Source organism: Sceloporus undulatus, chromosome 6 (genome assembly GCF_019175285.1).
Source record: "Sceloporus undulatus isolate JIND9_A2432 ecotype Alabama chromosome 6, SceUnd_v1.1, whole genome shotgun sequence".
In the NCBI taxonomy this organism is placed as follows: domain Eukaryota; kingdom Metazoa; phylum Chordata; class Lepidosauria; order Squamata; family Phrynosomatidae; genus Sceloporus; species Sceloporus undulatus.
Window position 1 is genome coordinate 144,896,877 of NC_056527.1, and position 15,858 is coordinate 144,912,734.

The following is a 15,858-nucleotide window of genomic DNA, read 5'->3' on the forward strand; positions in this document are numbered from 1 at the left end:
ATAACTACCTTAGAAGGGTTGCTGCAGTTTGCTTTCACCTAAACCCATAGGGAAGGACAAGATTTCGCTTTTTCTTCTCTTCTCCTTCCTGATGAATTAGTTGAGTGCAAACTATGTTTGCACGTTGAATTCAGTTTGTAGTGAATGAGATCAACTGAGGAGAAAGGGAGGAAGTGGGAGAAGACAGAAACTTAGACAATGGAAAGCATTTGGAAAAAATGGGATTATAGAGGATAAATTGGGACTGTTCCTGCCAAAGTGAAGAGAGCTGGAGCATATGCACTCACATCCAGACCCGCCACACACATGCACACAGAGGCAACACCCTTTTTACAAAATTGGTAGTAAACTGAAGTTATTTTCAGTTTTTTTAAAAAAGAAATTATCACAGACACTCAAAAAATGGGGGGAAACAGCAGTTAATAGAAGAATTGTACTTCCGCTGAGTTCCTGTTGTTAAAAAATGCCTCTCTTAGGCCTAAAAACATGGAGGGCATTGGGAGGCAAATAAAAATGTGGTATTTTTAATTTTATTTTTATGAGATTGGGAAGGGTGCACCCCTCCAAGGCCCACTGGGAAGCAATTGCAGCCCCCTAAATCATTGTGCTTGATGGGGGGAGTCTGGGAATTGCAGCAAAAAAAAGTAACTACTCCAAGATCTAACTTTTGGGGTGCTTTTGGATCCAGCGTTGTCACAGAAGGCATTCTAGCATCTGAGTTTTCTATTTGAGGAATTTGTGGGGAAGAGTTACATATGCAGTGTGGTGCGTTGGCAGCATCATTACCAGTGATGTGACTGGAGGCTGAGGAAAGCCAGAGTGATGGCATCATATCACGCATAGTGTTACACTAGACATGACCCAAAATAGAAGAGAAAGAATGGCAAACACAGAAATAGTCCCATTTAGTGCCAGCCTTCTTGCTGCTTTGCTGAAATGACCATGAGGGCTGTCACTTGGTAGCCTGATTTGTTTTCTCAGAGAGATTGAAAATTCCCACTTTCCACCAACCTTTGCTTTTTTTAGACCAAAGCCATCACTTTTTGCATTGTGGACTGACTGAAAGCTGCTGCCCTCAAGCCTTCATAAAGTGTGATGTGTGTCTCTCACAGCAGGAGAGCCCTGTCAGCAATGTAGTAAATAAATAAAGTGGAGGAAATAACGTTATTGCTTTCATATCTAATGTCTAAGGCCATCTCAGACAATAAAGGTTGAACACAGAAGTACCTACCTAGGCCTAAATTGCCTGTCGACCACCTATAGATGCTATCAAAGTCTCGCATACAAGCAGTAATATAATGCTAGCAAGAATAACCTGATACGTTGCAAACCTGATCTTGCAAACAATAATAAAAGCTTTTGATTTGGTGTTCCTAGAAGGAGATGTCTAAAAGAAACTTTTACCCTTAAACGTAATTGATTTTAACCAATAGCCTTGATAGAAAAGGGGCTCCTTGGATGTCCTTCATCTTCCACTTTTTAATACATTTTGGCAGGTGGGGGGGGGGGCCTTGGGATGATGTGGGAAACGTTATTGAGTGCAGTGAAGAAATCCATCTGGGCAATAATGCTCAGTGTCCTAGCATTATCTAGTGGAATGCTGTGCTTTCCAGCAGGTGATAAAAAAATGTAAAGATCCATCAAATTCCACACTATATTGTGTATGTATGTGCCAATACACACACACACACAACAGCCAACAGCCCTAAGTTCACACAGGACCTGGCTCCTGGAAGGATACAAAGAACAGGTTGATTTGATAAAATTTAATAAAATTATTGGTGGAGCCAGTGTGGCCTAGTGGTTTGAGTCAGTCAATCAATCAATCATTTATTATTATGATGATGGCATACAGCTAGTACAAGATAAAATGCAATAACGATGACCAAACATCCGTACAAACAATACACTCCAAAGGACCTTTTACAAACAGGTACAAATATCAGCAAGAAATCTACAATAAAATAATCAGTTAACAGGGGACTTTAGAAGAGATGTAAAAATATTATCAAAGTGTTTCTTCAGCATAACATTTAACAGTCAACTGTCAAAGTATCCATCTGTTATGGAGTGCTTATTAAAGCAGAATGTAATATTAAGGAAATAGTACAGAAAATGATAAAATGATGTTCCGTCCGTACACATGAAGACTGGCACGGTCAAACAATTTATAAAACAAGTAGGAACAGATAATATAATAGCTGCAATAGTAAGAGCAACTATAGTAGTGGTTTGAGTGTTGGACTGCCACTCTAAGGACCAGGTTCGATTGCTGCCTCAGCCATGAAACCACTGGGGAACCTTAGGCAAGTTACATGCTCTCAGCCTCCGGGGAAGGGAATGCCAAACTTCTTCTGAACAAATCTTGCCAAGAAAACCCCATTTTTAGGCCCAAACAGACAGACCAAAACAAAGCTGGTTTGGTTCACTTTGTAGGTGTAATAATAATAATATAATAAGGGTGCTCTGTCATCATTGTTATGTCTGTTGAGGCCATCCCCCCAAATCCTCCCTTTTCAGCCTGGCAGTGCCCTAAAGGATTTTTGAGGTGCTGCAGATGAGGTTGGCTGGAAATGGTTCTGCAGCATCCTCCTGGTCCTGGGGCTCCTTGAGAACAGGCAGCTGGAGAGTCCCCTTGGAATCATACTGCAAATGCTTGTCTCAAGGCAACCTGCACTTGGGAAAACTCTGCAGATTATTACCTATCATCCTGATCTGCAATGCTTTGGAAACCCTTTGCTTATGGCACTGCCGGACTGAAAAGATAGTTTTCAGGGTCACGTTGAGATATTAACAACCATAAATGTGTATCTCTAGCAGTTATAAGATTCTACGTCCAGTGTATGATCTCTTTAACTACTGAACAGGATGCCAGCCAGTGCATTTTTAATAGTACAGTTGGCCCTCCATTTTCGCAGGGAATCCGTTCCAGACACACACACCCCGCGAAAATGGAGCCTCGCTCATATTGAAGCCCCATAGAGGTGTGCCCCGTTCGTGTGGCTCAGGTACATGCGCTGGGTGTATGCGCCATTGAAAATAGCAGAGGTCGCCCCTCTGCGGATATTCAAGGTAGTGGATCTCAGATCCACAAGTTAGGAGGGGCGACTGTATTGTGATTCAGTTTTGCTCAGTACCACCCTGTTTGTATATAAGCACGAGTAATGCTGTTTAACCCACAGTCAAGTGGCTCCTATACAAAACCCACACATGGACCTCAATCTGTAACATAGAAGAAGACAAATATAGGATTTAGATAGCCAGGTTTGGAGAAAGAGTAACCACTGTGGCAGACAGCAAAGCAAAAACTAAAAAACACCCAAGCTTTGTCCAATCCAGTAAGCAGCAATAATGACAAGATGGAGAGACAGCATCTGTCAGCTGCTGTCCTGGCACCTTTCTTTCCAAAGTAAATCAAAAAGGCAGCAGAAATCACTGTAAACCATACAGCTTGATCTGATTTTTTAACCCTTCCAGCACAGGGACAGTAAGTCTGAGCAAACTGAACAGTAAGTCTGCAGTAAGTCCTGGATCCTGATTCCTAACAATGAGATACAGTAGTGTTAAATTTTAAAGTGAAGGTGCTCACCCTGACAGTCTCCATAGTCAGCCCATTTCCTCCCAAGAAGAAATAAAAAAATATTAGGAGTTTTGTTGACCCATGTTAACAAACCAGATCTAGCATTTGTTTTTCACTCCCACCAGAAACAGGGGCCCTTTTACACTACGCAGTTATAGCATTATGATAACATAAGCTGTCATGGCTACATCTCTGGAATTCTTGGGTTTGTAATTTTAAGAGGAACTAAAGCTCTGATTAAGAAATTCCACTTCTTAAACTGAAAATCCCAAGCTCCATAGGATAGAATCTTTGGCCCGTTACAGACTGCCTGAAAGCAGTGGCCTGCCGGCGCCTCTGCTTGCTCCGCGAGGGAACCGCAGCTTCTGTACTGCGCGGCTCCCTCACGGAGCAAAAAGAAGCGCAAAAAGCAGCTTCTTTTTGCACCAATGGTGCACTCGCATCATCATTTTTGCGGCGCGACATGTGGACGCTAAGCATCCGCAACATCAAAATGGTGGTGCCCATCTGTATAGGTTCCTCGGGTCTAAGGAAGAAAATTTGCCAACCTGCCCTGGACAGGGTCACACTTCCCCTGAAGGACGAAGTTCGCAGTTTAGGAGTACTTCTGGACTCGTCCCTGCAATTGACATCTCAGGTAGATGCGACAGCCAGAAGTGCTTGCTATCAGCTTCGGTTGATAGGCCAACTGCAACCCTACCTAGACAGAAGGGACCTTGAAACAATGGTACACGCTCTGGTAACCTCTCGTCTAGATTTCTGTAACGCGCTTTACATGGAGCTACCCTTGTACCAAGCTCGGAAGCTTCAGTTAGTGCAAAATATGGCAGCCAGATTGGTCACCGGTTCATCAATGTTCAACCATATTACACCTGTCTTAAAAGATCTTCACTGGCTCCCTATTTGCTTCCGGGCACAGTACAAGGTGTTGGTTATTACCTATAAAGCTCTACATGGCTTGGGCCCAAGTTACTTACAGTACCACATCTCTCTATATAATCTGCCCTGCACTCTTAGAACATCAGGTAAGAACCTTTTGGAAATAGCAGCCTTTAAATATGTTGCTACTTCGCAAAGAGCATTCTCATCAACGGCTCCGAGACTTTGGAATAGTCTTCCTGAGGAGATCCGCTTGGCGGCCTTGCTAGAAACATTTAGAAAAGCAGTTAAAACCAAGCTTTTTAGCCGAGCATACCCCACCTGATATGAAACCCCCCCTGATATGATATGAATGATATGCCCCTGTCTGTGTATGATCCCTGCCTTGCTTGTTGATGCTATTGTTATTGTCTGATTTTGGATATTTTAATGTCTTTAGCTGCTTTTAATTGAATTTTGATGTAAACACTCTGTGCTGTTATTTAGTCTGTAACCCCGCTTCGATCCACCGGGAGAGGCGGGGAAACATAAATACATTATTATTATTATTATTATTATTATTATTATTATTATTATTATTATTATTACCATCATGCCGATTACACAAATTGCACAACATGCTATTTAACACATTTTCAGTCTCCTAGTAGATATCTCTGAGTTTATTTACAAAAAAATATCTTTGTGCATTGTGTTTTATTTCAAAACTATAATTCAGTGTGCCACTGTTGTACAATGCCTTGTTAATATAAAAATTACTGTGGAAGATGCATTACCTCTTGGGATCTTAGACTACAGATTGTACTGATTCTTGCTCTGGACCTATGAATGGATTTCAGCACATGGTGTTATGCTTGCTGTCTTGGCTCTGTGCATTCCAATGTTTCTATAATCAGACAAGTTTGTTTTGAGATTCATAAATAGCACAACACTTTCCTTTATTCACAGTGCCTCCAGATGACCCAGTTATTAATGGCGGACCCATCATTAGCCTGCGGGCTGGAGATCCTCTGAATCTGACCTGCCATGCTGACAATGCCAAACCAGCAGCATCCATTATTTGGATGCGAAGAGGAGAAGTCATAAATGGAGCAACCTATTCTAAGGTAAGGAGACCTGAGATATGGAATGGGATAAGAAAGAGGAGAGTTTATGACCAGGGATCCATAGCCATGGTTCTTCCAGGTGTTTTGGATTATAATTTCCACAATTGGTTACCATTGGTCAAGGCGGATAATAATAATAATAATAATAATAATAATAATAATAATAATAATTATTATTATTATTATTATTATTATTTATATGCCGCCCAATCACTGGGAATCGGGAATCATTGGGAATCCAGGATGTGGCTTCTAGGAGCTGAATGAAGTCCAAGGCATTTCTGGTTTAGGTTTACGCAGCTGATAATGACAAGCATCTATACCTATGGATATCTATGTGGAGTGTTCAGGTCACATAGCATTCAAAATGTACTTCTTTCTTCCATCACAAAATTTAAGGATTCATGTGTACCATTCCTGGTGGATCTCCCATTCATATACAGACAAGTCCTAGGTCTGCTTAGCTTCATTAAGATTGTTGCCTGATATGCATTTAGATCCTGAACCTTATTTGTGGTGGAAGGAGTGGATTAAAGATGTGAAGAATTCTTAGAAAACCACAGGATCTTTGGGATTGGCTGGAAAGGCCCTCTTGGGAGTGCCACATAAAGTTACTTAGCTGTCATTTGGAGCAGGGCATTTTGCTTGGTGGCATCTACTCTGTGGAATGTTTTTCCATTAGATATCAGGCATGCTCCAACTAATCTTAGTTTTAGAAACCTGTTGAAAATACACTCAGTTATTTAAGCCCTGTTTAATACAAGATAATGTGGAGCTCGTTAAAATCATACGTGCATTTGTGTATTGTGTATATGTACATTGTCTGCATTTTATGTTTGAAACATTGATATATAAACATTTGTAAATAAATAAGAACCTGTGGGGGGGGGGCTGATAAGTCTCTCTCTGTTCTGACCTCTCCCCCTGATCTTGGATATCAACTCCCATCTCTCTCAAACAGAATGGCCAAATGTCAGGAATAAACTCTTCTAGAACATGGCCACAGAGCCCCAAAAACCCACAAAAAACTAAGAATGCCCAATGGTCAGAAAAATAACAAGATTATTATTATTATTATTATTATTATTATTATTATTATTATTATTATTATTATCCTCTATTTATAAAGCGCTGTAAATTTACACAGCGCTGTACATGCAATCTTTTTAATTGGACGGTTCCCTGCCCTCAGGCTTACAATCTAGAAAGACACGACACAAAAGGAGAAGGGAGTGGTGGTGGAGAAGAAGCCTTTCTAGTAGGATAATACATATAAAATACATAGCAATACAGGAAATGATTCAATAAAACAGACACCGAAAGAGCATCAAATAGCAAGTGACAATTATGCAATGCCTGGGAACGCTTCTCTGAACAAGATGTTCTTCAGTTCCGTTTTGAAGCTGGTTAAAGAAGTGATGGTTCTTGTTCGCGGGGGAAGAAGATTCCAGGAGTGAGGAGCAGTGAGTGAAAAGGGGCGAATCCGAGATGGGGCAGAGGAAATCCTGGGCTGTGACAGCAGACCTTGACTACCAGAACGGAGGGCCCTGTTGGGAAGGTGAGGAGAAATAAGATCTGATAAGTAAGGTGGGGCCAGCCCATGGAGGGCTTTAAACGTCGAGAGCAGGAGCTTATACTGAATGCGGAAAGGGAGTGGGAGCCAGTGAAGGGATGCCAACACAGGAAAGATGTGGTCAGAGCAGTGGGCGGATGTGATAATGCGTGCAGCTGAATGTTGGACAGAAATTAAAGGACAGAGGTGAGAAAGAGGAAGCCCAGCCAGGAGGACGTTACAGTAATCAAGTCGTGAGATCACAAGGGCATGGACCAGGATCTTGGCAGAAGAGGCGGAGAGATATGGTCGGATTTTGGCAATATTGTACAAAAAGAATCTACAAGCCTTGGCTGTGGTCTGGATCTGAGGGATACACGACAGAGAAGAATCAAAGATAAAACCAAGACTGCGGGCTTGCTGGACTGGTTGAATAGATATAGTTCAGCAGCTATCTAGTGGCTACAGATTCCTCCAACCATAAGCTACAGACCACCACCATATCTAGTGATGGTGAATTCCACATATTAATATTAATATATATTTTGAAAGTGTGCACTATGTGAAGAAAAAAATAAATTTCGGTAGCCCTGAATGAACTTTAACAGGGAGAAATGTAAGGTACTGCACTTAGGGCAGAAAAATGAAATGCACAGATTGAAGATGGGATACACATGGTTTAAGAAGACTTATACATGTGAAAGGGATCTGGGAGTCCAAGTAGACCACAAGTTGAACATAAGTCAACAGTGCAATGTGGCAGCTGAAAAGGCCAATGCCTTTTAGGTTGAAAAAGTTACTCTTTAAATGACATGGAGTTTCCAAAACCCTCCCCTCAACATGGTCCCTGGTTATACTGGCCGGGGATTCTGAGCATTGTGTTTCCAAAAAATAACATTTCCAAGCTTTGGGCATATGGAAGTATTGAATAATCACAGCTGACAACTCTACCCTTCAGCTTCCAACATCCATGGATATGTCAGAATGTAACCCATATACCTAAAAAAATACATGCACAGGTTGTTTCATTTATCCAGGGTTACGGAGCAGCGCAGGCCTCCATGCCACTGCATGGAGAAACTCAGCAGAGCCATAGGCTTAGTTCTAATCTTCCAGTGCAGATCTGGAATGGGATCAGCAGGTATGTTCCTAGTAGGGCAGGCCCAAGGTTTAGCCAAAGTGAAGCAGCTGCCTCAGGTGGCGGCAGTAGACAGCAGACAGGGCATAGCAACTCACCATCTTCCTCCAAGTCCCCTAGACAAGCCTGCTTTGTGGCCCCAAAGCTAGCCTGCATATCCCCCATGCAATGGAGGAATCTGTCATGTCAAATTAGATTTGAAGACTCAAATACTAGGATTATATATATGGAATTGTGGGATACAGGACACCATATTTGCCTCAGTCAACAAAAGGTCTTGGTTTGGCCCTTGACTCTGTTATCCCATGCTGCACATTCATATCTGCACAAGAATAGTCCTTTGAACAAGACTAATAATCCCTAAAGATAAGTGTTGCTGTTGTCATGTGTTTATGGAGACCCTATCACTGGGGGTTCTTGGCAAGTTTTCCTCAGAGGAGGTTTGCCATTGCTTTCTTCTATGGTAAGTATGACCTGCCCAAAGTCACCCACTGGATTTCCATAGCTTAGACGAATTTGAACCCTGGCCTCCCAAAGACCTGGAGTCCATTCACACTGCAGAATTATAGCACTATTGTCATTGCGGTTGTCACTGTTACTTTTATTTATTTATACCCCACCGTTCTCCCGAAATAGAGGCAGTTAACAAAAGCAGCTAACAAAATTTGAAACAACACAAGTTAAAAACGATATAAAGCATTACACTTTAGATACAGAGTTTGAAAAACAATAAACAATTTTTAAAAGTTAAAACCATTGCACTGACATACAGAACTCTATACAAACATTGCACAACATTTAAAGTCCAGTTCTTGTCAGTTTGAGAAAGCCTGGTGGCATAAGAATGTTTTTATCTGCCTCTGAAAGAAGAGCAGGGTTGGGGCCGATTATTATTCAACTGGAGCTGCCATGACTCCATCTCATGGAATCCTAGGATTTGAGGATTAGTGAGGCACTGGAATGTTCTGGCTGGAAAGTCTAAATGCCTCCCTCCCGAAACAGCCAGAATTCCATAGGATGGTTACAGTGGAATCATAGAACCATAGAGTTGGAAAAGACCCCAAGGGCCATCCAGTCCAACCCTATTCTGCCATGCAGGAACTCTCAATCAAAGTATCCCCGACAGATAGCTATCCAGCCTCTGTTTAAAGACCTCCAAGGAGGGAGACTCCACCAAATCTCCGAGGAAAGACTGTGTTCCAGTGTCAAACAGCCCTTTTACTGTCAGGAAGTTCCTCCTAATGTTGAGGTGGAATCTCTTTTCCTGCAGTTTGCATCCATTGTTCTGGGTTCTGTTCTCTGGAGCATCAGAAAACAAGCTTGCTCCCTCTCAATATGACATCCCTTCAAGTATTTAAACAGGGCTATCATATCTCCTCTTAACCTTCTCTTCTCCAGGCTAAACATCCCCAGCTCCTTAAGCCGTTCCTCATAGGGTTTCATGGTTTCCAGACCTTTCACCATTTTAGCCGACCTCCTTTGGACACACTCCAGTTTCTCAACTTCCTTTTTGAATTGTGGAATAATAACCATAGCAGTTACACTGGAATAATAGCACTATAATTCTGTAGTGTGAATGGGCATGTATTTCAACACTCAAACCACCACATTGGCTCTCATTGTCATATGCCTTCAGGTCACCTCTGACTTATAGTTTGATGGGTTTTCATTGCCTTCCCCAGAGGCTGACTTGCCCAAGGTGGGCTTCATAGCTGATCAGGGATTAGAACCCTGGTCTTCCAGAATCCTAGGAATAATGTAGTCCATAATAACAAGCTGGTTCTTTCTAAAGATGCCTATTTCTTCTGTTGTTAGCACCCACATAGCACATTTTCAGCACTAAAATGGAGAGAAAGGCTCTTTGGGAGGCTGATTTCATCTCAGTTTGCTTACTCTAACAGTACAGAGATGTGAGACAAGACAGAAGGACCCAAAATAAAATTCCACATCCTTCTCTCCTATAATATATATTCTCTCTCCCTCTCTCCCTTTCTCTCTGTCTCTCCACACACACAGAAACACACACACAGACACACTTGGGTTTTAGTCCTTGGCGAGATACAAGACTCTCTGGTCCAGTTGCCTCCATGCTGCTTCATTTCTCTCTGTTGCCTGCATGCTGCTTCATTTACATGACCCACTGCCAGGCTCATCCTCCAGGCTTTCTGGCTGCTATCAGAGAATCCAGCGTCTGATTTGCATAAGCGGCATGACCTTTCTCTCTGTCTCTCTCTTTCTCTTTCTTTCTTTCTCCCTGCCATCTGATTTGCCTGTAGTATTACAGAAGGATTCGTGCTTTATTGCACCCAAATCCAAGACATTTCATTTCTCGTGCCATCAGCAGTCTCTCTGGAAACAGCTAAAATGAGCTGAGATGGAGGAAATTGGAAAGGGTGGAGGTGGGTAAGGGGAGGAACATCACTAGGAGGGTGAAGGGGGTTCAGGTTGAACCAGATGACACTATCGAGGGGTAACACCACTTAATAGTAATAATAATAATAATAATAATAAATTTTATTTATATACCGCTTTTCCAAAAAGATCAAAGAGTTTAAAACCAATTACAAAAACATCATAAAATAGATAAAACCAAGAGCACTAAATATAATATATAATTTAAAAATAATCATACAATCAATCAATAGGGTGAGGTAGAGAGTCAATGGGATCAGAATACACGACTTCATTTTCCAGGGGGGAAGGCTTGACAGAAGAGGAAGGTTTTAAGCCTCTTTTTAAATGTTTCCAGGGGGGTGATAAGACGGAGCTTGTCGGGAAGATTATTCCAGATTTGTGGGGCCGTTACTGAGAAGGCCATCTGGGAAGTAATAACATATTTAGAAGGTGGAATTTCCAACAAGTTCTTCCCGGTTGTTCTGAGTGTGCGGGGCGGATTATATGGGGAGATGTGGTCCCTCAAGTAACTCAGGCCCAAGCCATGTAGGGCTTTATAGGTAATAACCAACACCTTGTATTGCGCTCGGAAGCGAATAGGCAGCCAGTGCAGATCTTTCAGAATAGGTGTTATATGGTCAAACCTGGATGCACCGGTGACCAATCTGGCCACCATATTTTGTACTAACTGAAGCTTCCGGGCTTGGTACAAGGGTTGCCCCATGTAGAGCGCATTACAGAAATCCAAGCGAGAGGTTACCAGAGCATTTACCACCGTTTCAAGGTCCCTTTGGCCAAGGTAGGGTCGCAGTTGGCGTATCAACCGAATTTGATAACAAGCACTTCTGACCGTCGCATCTACTTGAGATGTCAATTGCAGGGACGAGTCCAGAAGTACTCCTAAACTGCGAACTTCGTCCTTCAGGGGAAGTGTGATTCCATTCAGGACCGGTGGACAAATTTCCTTCCCCGGGCCTGGGGAACCTATCACCAGTACTTCCATTTTCTCTGGATTCAAACTGAGTTTGTTTTCCCTCATCCAGCCCATTACCAACTCCAGGCAGGCATTCAGAGGAGAGATGCCATCCTTAGTCCCTGCATCAGTCGGAGGCACAGAGAAACATATTTGGGTGTCATCAGGGTACTGATAACACCGTGCCCCGTGTCTCTGGATGATCTCTCCCAGCAGTTTCATGTAAATGTTAAACAAAGTGGGGGACAAAATAGCTCCCTGAGGGACACCAGATGTCAGTTCCCTCTTAGAGGAGCAAGTGTCTCCCAGCTGCACCATCTGGAATCTGCCCGAGAGATAGGAACGGAACCACTGGAGCGCAGTACCCCCGATGCCCAACTCCCTCAGGCATTCCAGAAGGATACCATGGTCAATGGTATTGAAAGCCGCTGAGATGTCCAATAGCACCAACAAAGTCACACTTCCCCTGTCGATCCTCAGACGGAGATCATCGACTAAGGCGACCATGGCAGTCTCAACTCCATAACCCGCTCTGAAGCCAGTTTGAAATGGGTCCAGATAATCAGTTTCATCCAAGACAGCTTGGAGTTGGAAGGCAACTGCTCTCTCAATCACCTTACCTAAAAATGGCAATAGTGATACCGGCCTATAGTTGTTTCTTAACAGGGGGTCCAGGGAGGGTTTTTTGAGCAACGGTCTGACTGTTGCTAATTTCAAACTAGATGGGAATTTTCCCTCCCTGAATGATGCGTTAATTATACGACACAATAAAGATGTTACCGCATCACCACCCTGGGCGGTCAGCCAAGAAGGACAGGGGTCGAGAGAGCACGTCATCTTCCTAACACTTCCAAGAAGCTTGTCCACTTCATCGGTATGTACAAACTCAAAATGATCCAGTTTAATGGAGTGCATGGAAGCTCTGGACACCTCTTCTATTGTCTCTGAAGAAATGCCAGCGTCGAGATCAGCCCTTATCCGAGAGATTTTATCTGCGAAGAAGTTGTTAAAGTCATCACAGCAGGCCTTAGTTGGTTCTAAAATAGGGTTCAGGGTGGGGGAAAGCTGAGTTAGCTCCCTGATAAATTTGTCTCCAACCATCTGTCTTTTGGCAGACAAGGGCTGTGGGGTTCGTCTCTGTCCCTTTAAAATGCTGGAGCCCAGTGGAAGGGATGATGTGAGTCAGGCAAGGCTCATTGGGAGGAGGAATGAAAGGCTCCCTGGTTCTTAAAAATAAAAATTTTTTTTTAAATTTCAATTTTTAAAAAAAGTTTAATTTTGTAATTTTTTAAAAAAAATTCTTTAAAAACACCACATCTTACCAGGTTTTCACTTTAACCACATGTAACTATATAGACATAAATACATTTAGGCCAGTGGTGGCGAACCTTTGGCACACGTGCCAGAGGTGCCACTCAGAGCCCTCTTCGTGGTCGCATGCGCCATCAGAGTTTGTCAGAGTTTGTTACTAGAAAGCCAGAAGGGTGCAGCACTTTGCGATAAATAAGTGGGTTTTGGGTTGCAGTTTGGGCACTCAATCTCTAAAAGGTTTGCCATCACTGATTTAGGCTGTGCGTATGATATTGTAACTACTGCGATTACGTTTAGCGATATACAGGAATTACAATTTATGTTAGTACAAAAAACATTACTAAGGATTCTATTTGTAGTAGTATGGGAAGAGGTCAGTGGGGGGATTTGACACCATGAGTTACCACACTTGGTGATGCTAACCCTAGTGATGCCACTGTATGAGGGTGCATGGATTTTGATTTTTACTGGTACTATTCAAACTCCCCTCCAGTTGTCATGTGCGATTCTAATCACTCTTCCTCCTTCTCCAAAACAAGCACACCTCCTTTCTTACCAAAATGCTATAGGGATACAGTCAGCTTCTAGACCTTGGACTTTATTGTACATGGAGTCTTTTCTCACTACAACAGTGTTATTTCTAAAAATGTTATGCAATCTGTTTTGTATCATATCTAAAACCTTTCTGTGATTACAGTATATGTTTGCACTAATACAGATGTTTTTATGTACCTTCAAGTCATTTATGACTTATGGAAAACCTATCAAGGAATTAATTCCAGTCTAGTCCATCAATACGCATGTGCCCTGATTCGCCAAACACCTGCATAGGCTGGCTGGTAGGGGACCATCAACTGATATCACAGGTAGAGACAGTAAAATGCCGGCAGCTAAGAAGCAGCCTTTCCTGTTGGGAATCCATTCAGAGAAATGCCTTCCTCAAGCAGTCTAGCAAGTTTATCACACGGGACTTTGAGAACGGGAACGGAGCGGAACAGAAGGGAATGAAACGGAACGAAAAGGGGGGAAATGTATGTTATCACATGTTTTTGTTTTGTTTTGTTTTTATTTATATACCGCTATTCCAAAGATCATAGCGGTGAACAGCAAGTAAGCTAATTAGCAAGTAAGTTAATGGGAGAATGCTGTCGATGCCGCCGGGAGTCCCAATCCATTCTCCAAACGTTCTACAACAGCCAATTTTGAAGAATGATTCTGAACAGTTCTTCAAAATTGGCTGCTGTGGAATGGTTGGGGAAGGGATTGGGGACTCTCAGTGGCATCGGTGAGCATTTTCCCATGCAATAACATACGTTTCCCCCCTTTCCATTCCATTCCCTTCCATTGCACTCCATTCCAATTCTCCAAGTCCTGCGCGATAAACTTATTAGACTGCTTGATGAAGGCATTTCTCTGAATGGCAAGGCTTCTTTTCTGAATGGACTAGTTCAGTCCTATGGGATCCCGGGATTTGGAGCTTCAGCAGGAGTATATTGAAGGCCTAGTGCTTTACCAAACACCACGATTCCATAGAATATTGTCATCGCAATAAAGCATTACCATTTGGTAGGATAAATGGGCCCCAAACCTTCCATCTGAACCCCAGCCATTTTGACATTTTGAAACTCCCTAACAGTTTATAGGCATACACTGGATTATTATTATTATTATTATTATTATTATTATTATTATTATTTTGCATCTCCAGGGTTGTCCAGGCTAATGATCTACCACCCTACCACCAGCAGGGAAGAATTTCTAAAATTTCACATACTTAGCAATGAATCTGAATGGCTATATTAAAGAATTGAGGGTATTAGCATGATACTCTGCTCTTGACACTTGTCTGGACTGATGAGTATATCTCAATTCCTAGGGCCTGATGTAACTACCATTAAAAGATTCAGATCAGATCTGACAGGAGATTAATTCAGAGCCAAGCAGCATTCGTGCTCCTCTCATAAAACATTACAAAAAAGGTGAAATATTAGAACTCTGACTCCCTGGTGACCACATCTGGGCAACCTTTGTTATTTGGCAGTGTAAAGGGCTGGCACTGGAGTGCCACAGATACGGGTGCCCTCTTGATATGCATATGAAAACATCTTCAACACAGTGTAGTAATAAGCTTTTAAATATTCCATTTTATTACTATGCATAGTCTGTCTTAGATGGAATTAAACATGCTGGCTGAGAGCACACCTTGAAATAAATGATAAATACCATAAATTTGGTACTTTGCCATTTCCTGATGACTTATCTAGTCAGTTACTCCTAGCGATTTTAATGATTTTAATGGACTATTATTAATATTTTTGTTGCTGTTTCATTACTTAATTTTATTATATTTTGTGATTGTTAATGCTGCAATGTTGCAAACCACTCCGGGATTTTTAAAATGAAAAGTGGTACAGAAATGTCTAAGTAAATAAATACATGCATGCGAGCAGGTGGGCCCAGTGCCAGTGTGTGGCAAGTTTGGCATTTGTAAGGGCACCAGAATGGGTCCACCATTTTGCACCAAGAACAAGAATCAATAAGAGAGTATTTTCACATCTTGGGCAAGGTACATGTTCTCAGCCTCAGCCATGAAAACACCATGATCGGGTTGCCTTAGGGTTGCCATAAATTAGAAGTGACTTGGAGGCACACAGCAGCAATGACTTGCCTTGTTTCTACATTAAGGATGCCTTGCCCATGGACTCCCAATATCTTGAAATGACTACAGGAAAAGAGATTCTACTTCAACATTAGGAATAACTTCCTGACAGTAAGAGCTGTTCAGTAGTGGAACGCACTTTCCTCGGAGTGTAGTGGAGTCTCCTTCCTTGGAGGTCTTCAAACAGAGGCTGGGTGGCTATATATGTTGGGGGTGCTTTGATTGTGTATTCCTGCATGGCAGAGAGTTGGACTTTATGGTCCTTG

At 42.3% G+C, this 15,858-nt stretch overlaps 1 protein-coding gene across 1 annotated transcript in view; it reads left to right on the forward strand.

Annotated features, from left to right (window-relative positions):
- KIRREL3 (kirre like nephrin family adhesion molecule 3) overlaps positions 1 to 15,858 on the forward strand; it is a 691,985-nt gene that overhangs the window by 268,544 nt on the left and 407,583 nt on the right. Inside the window, 1 exon segment of the mRNA XM_042473983.1 lies at positions 5,408 to 5,565. Within this exon segment, the coding sequence (XP_042329917.1) occupies positions 5,408 to 5,565 (158 nt within the window).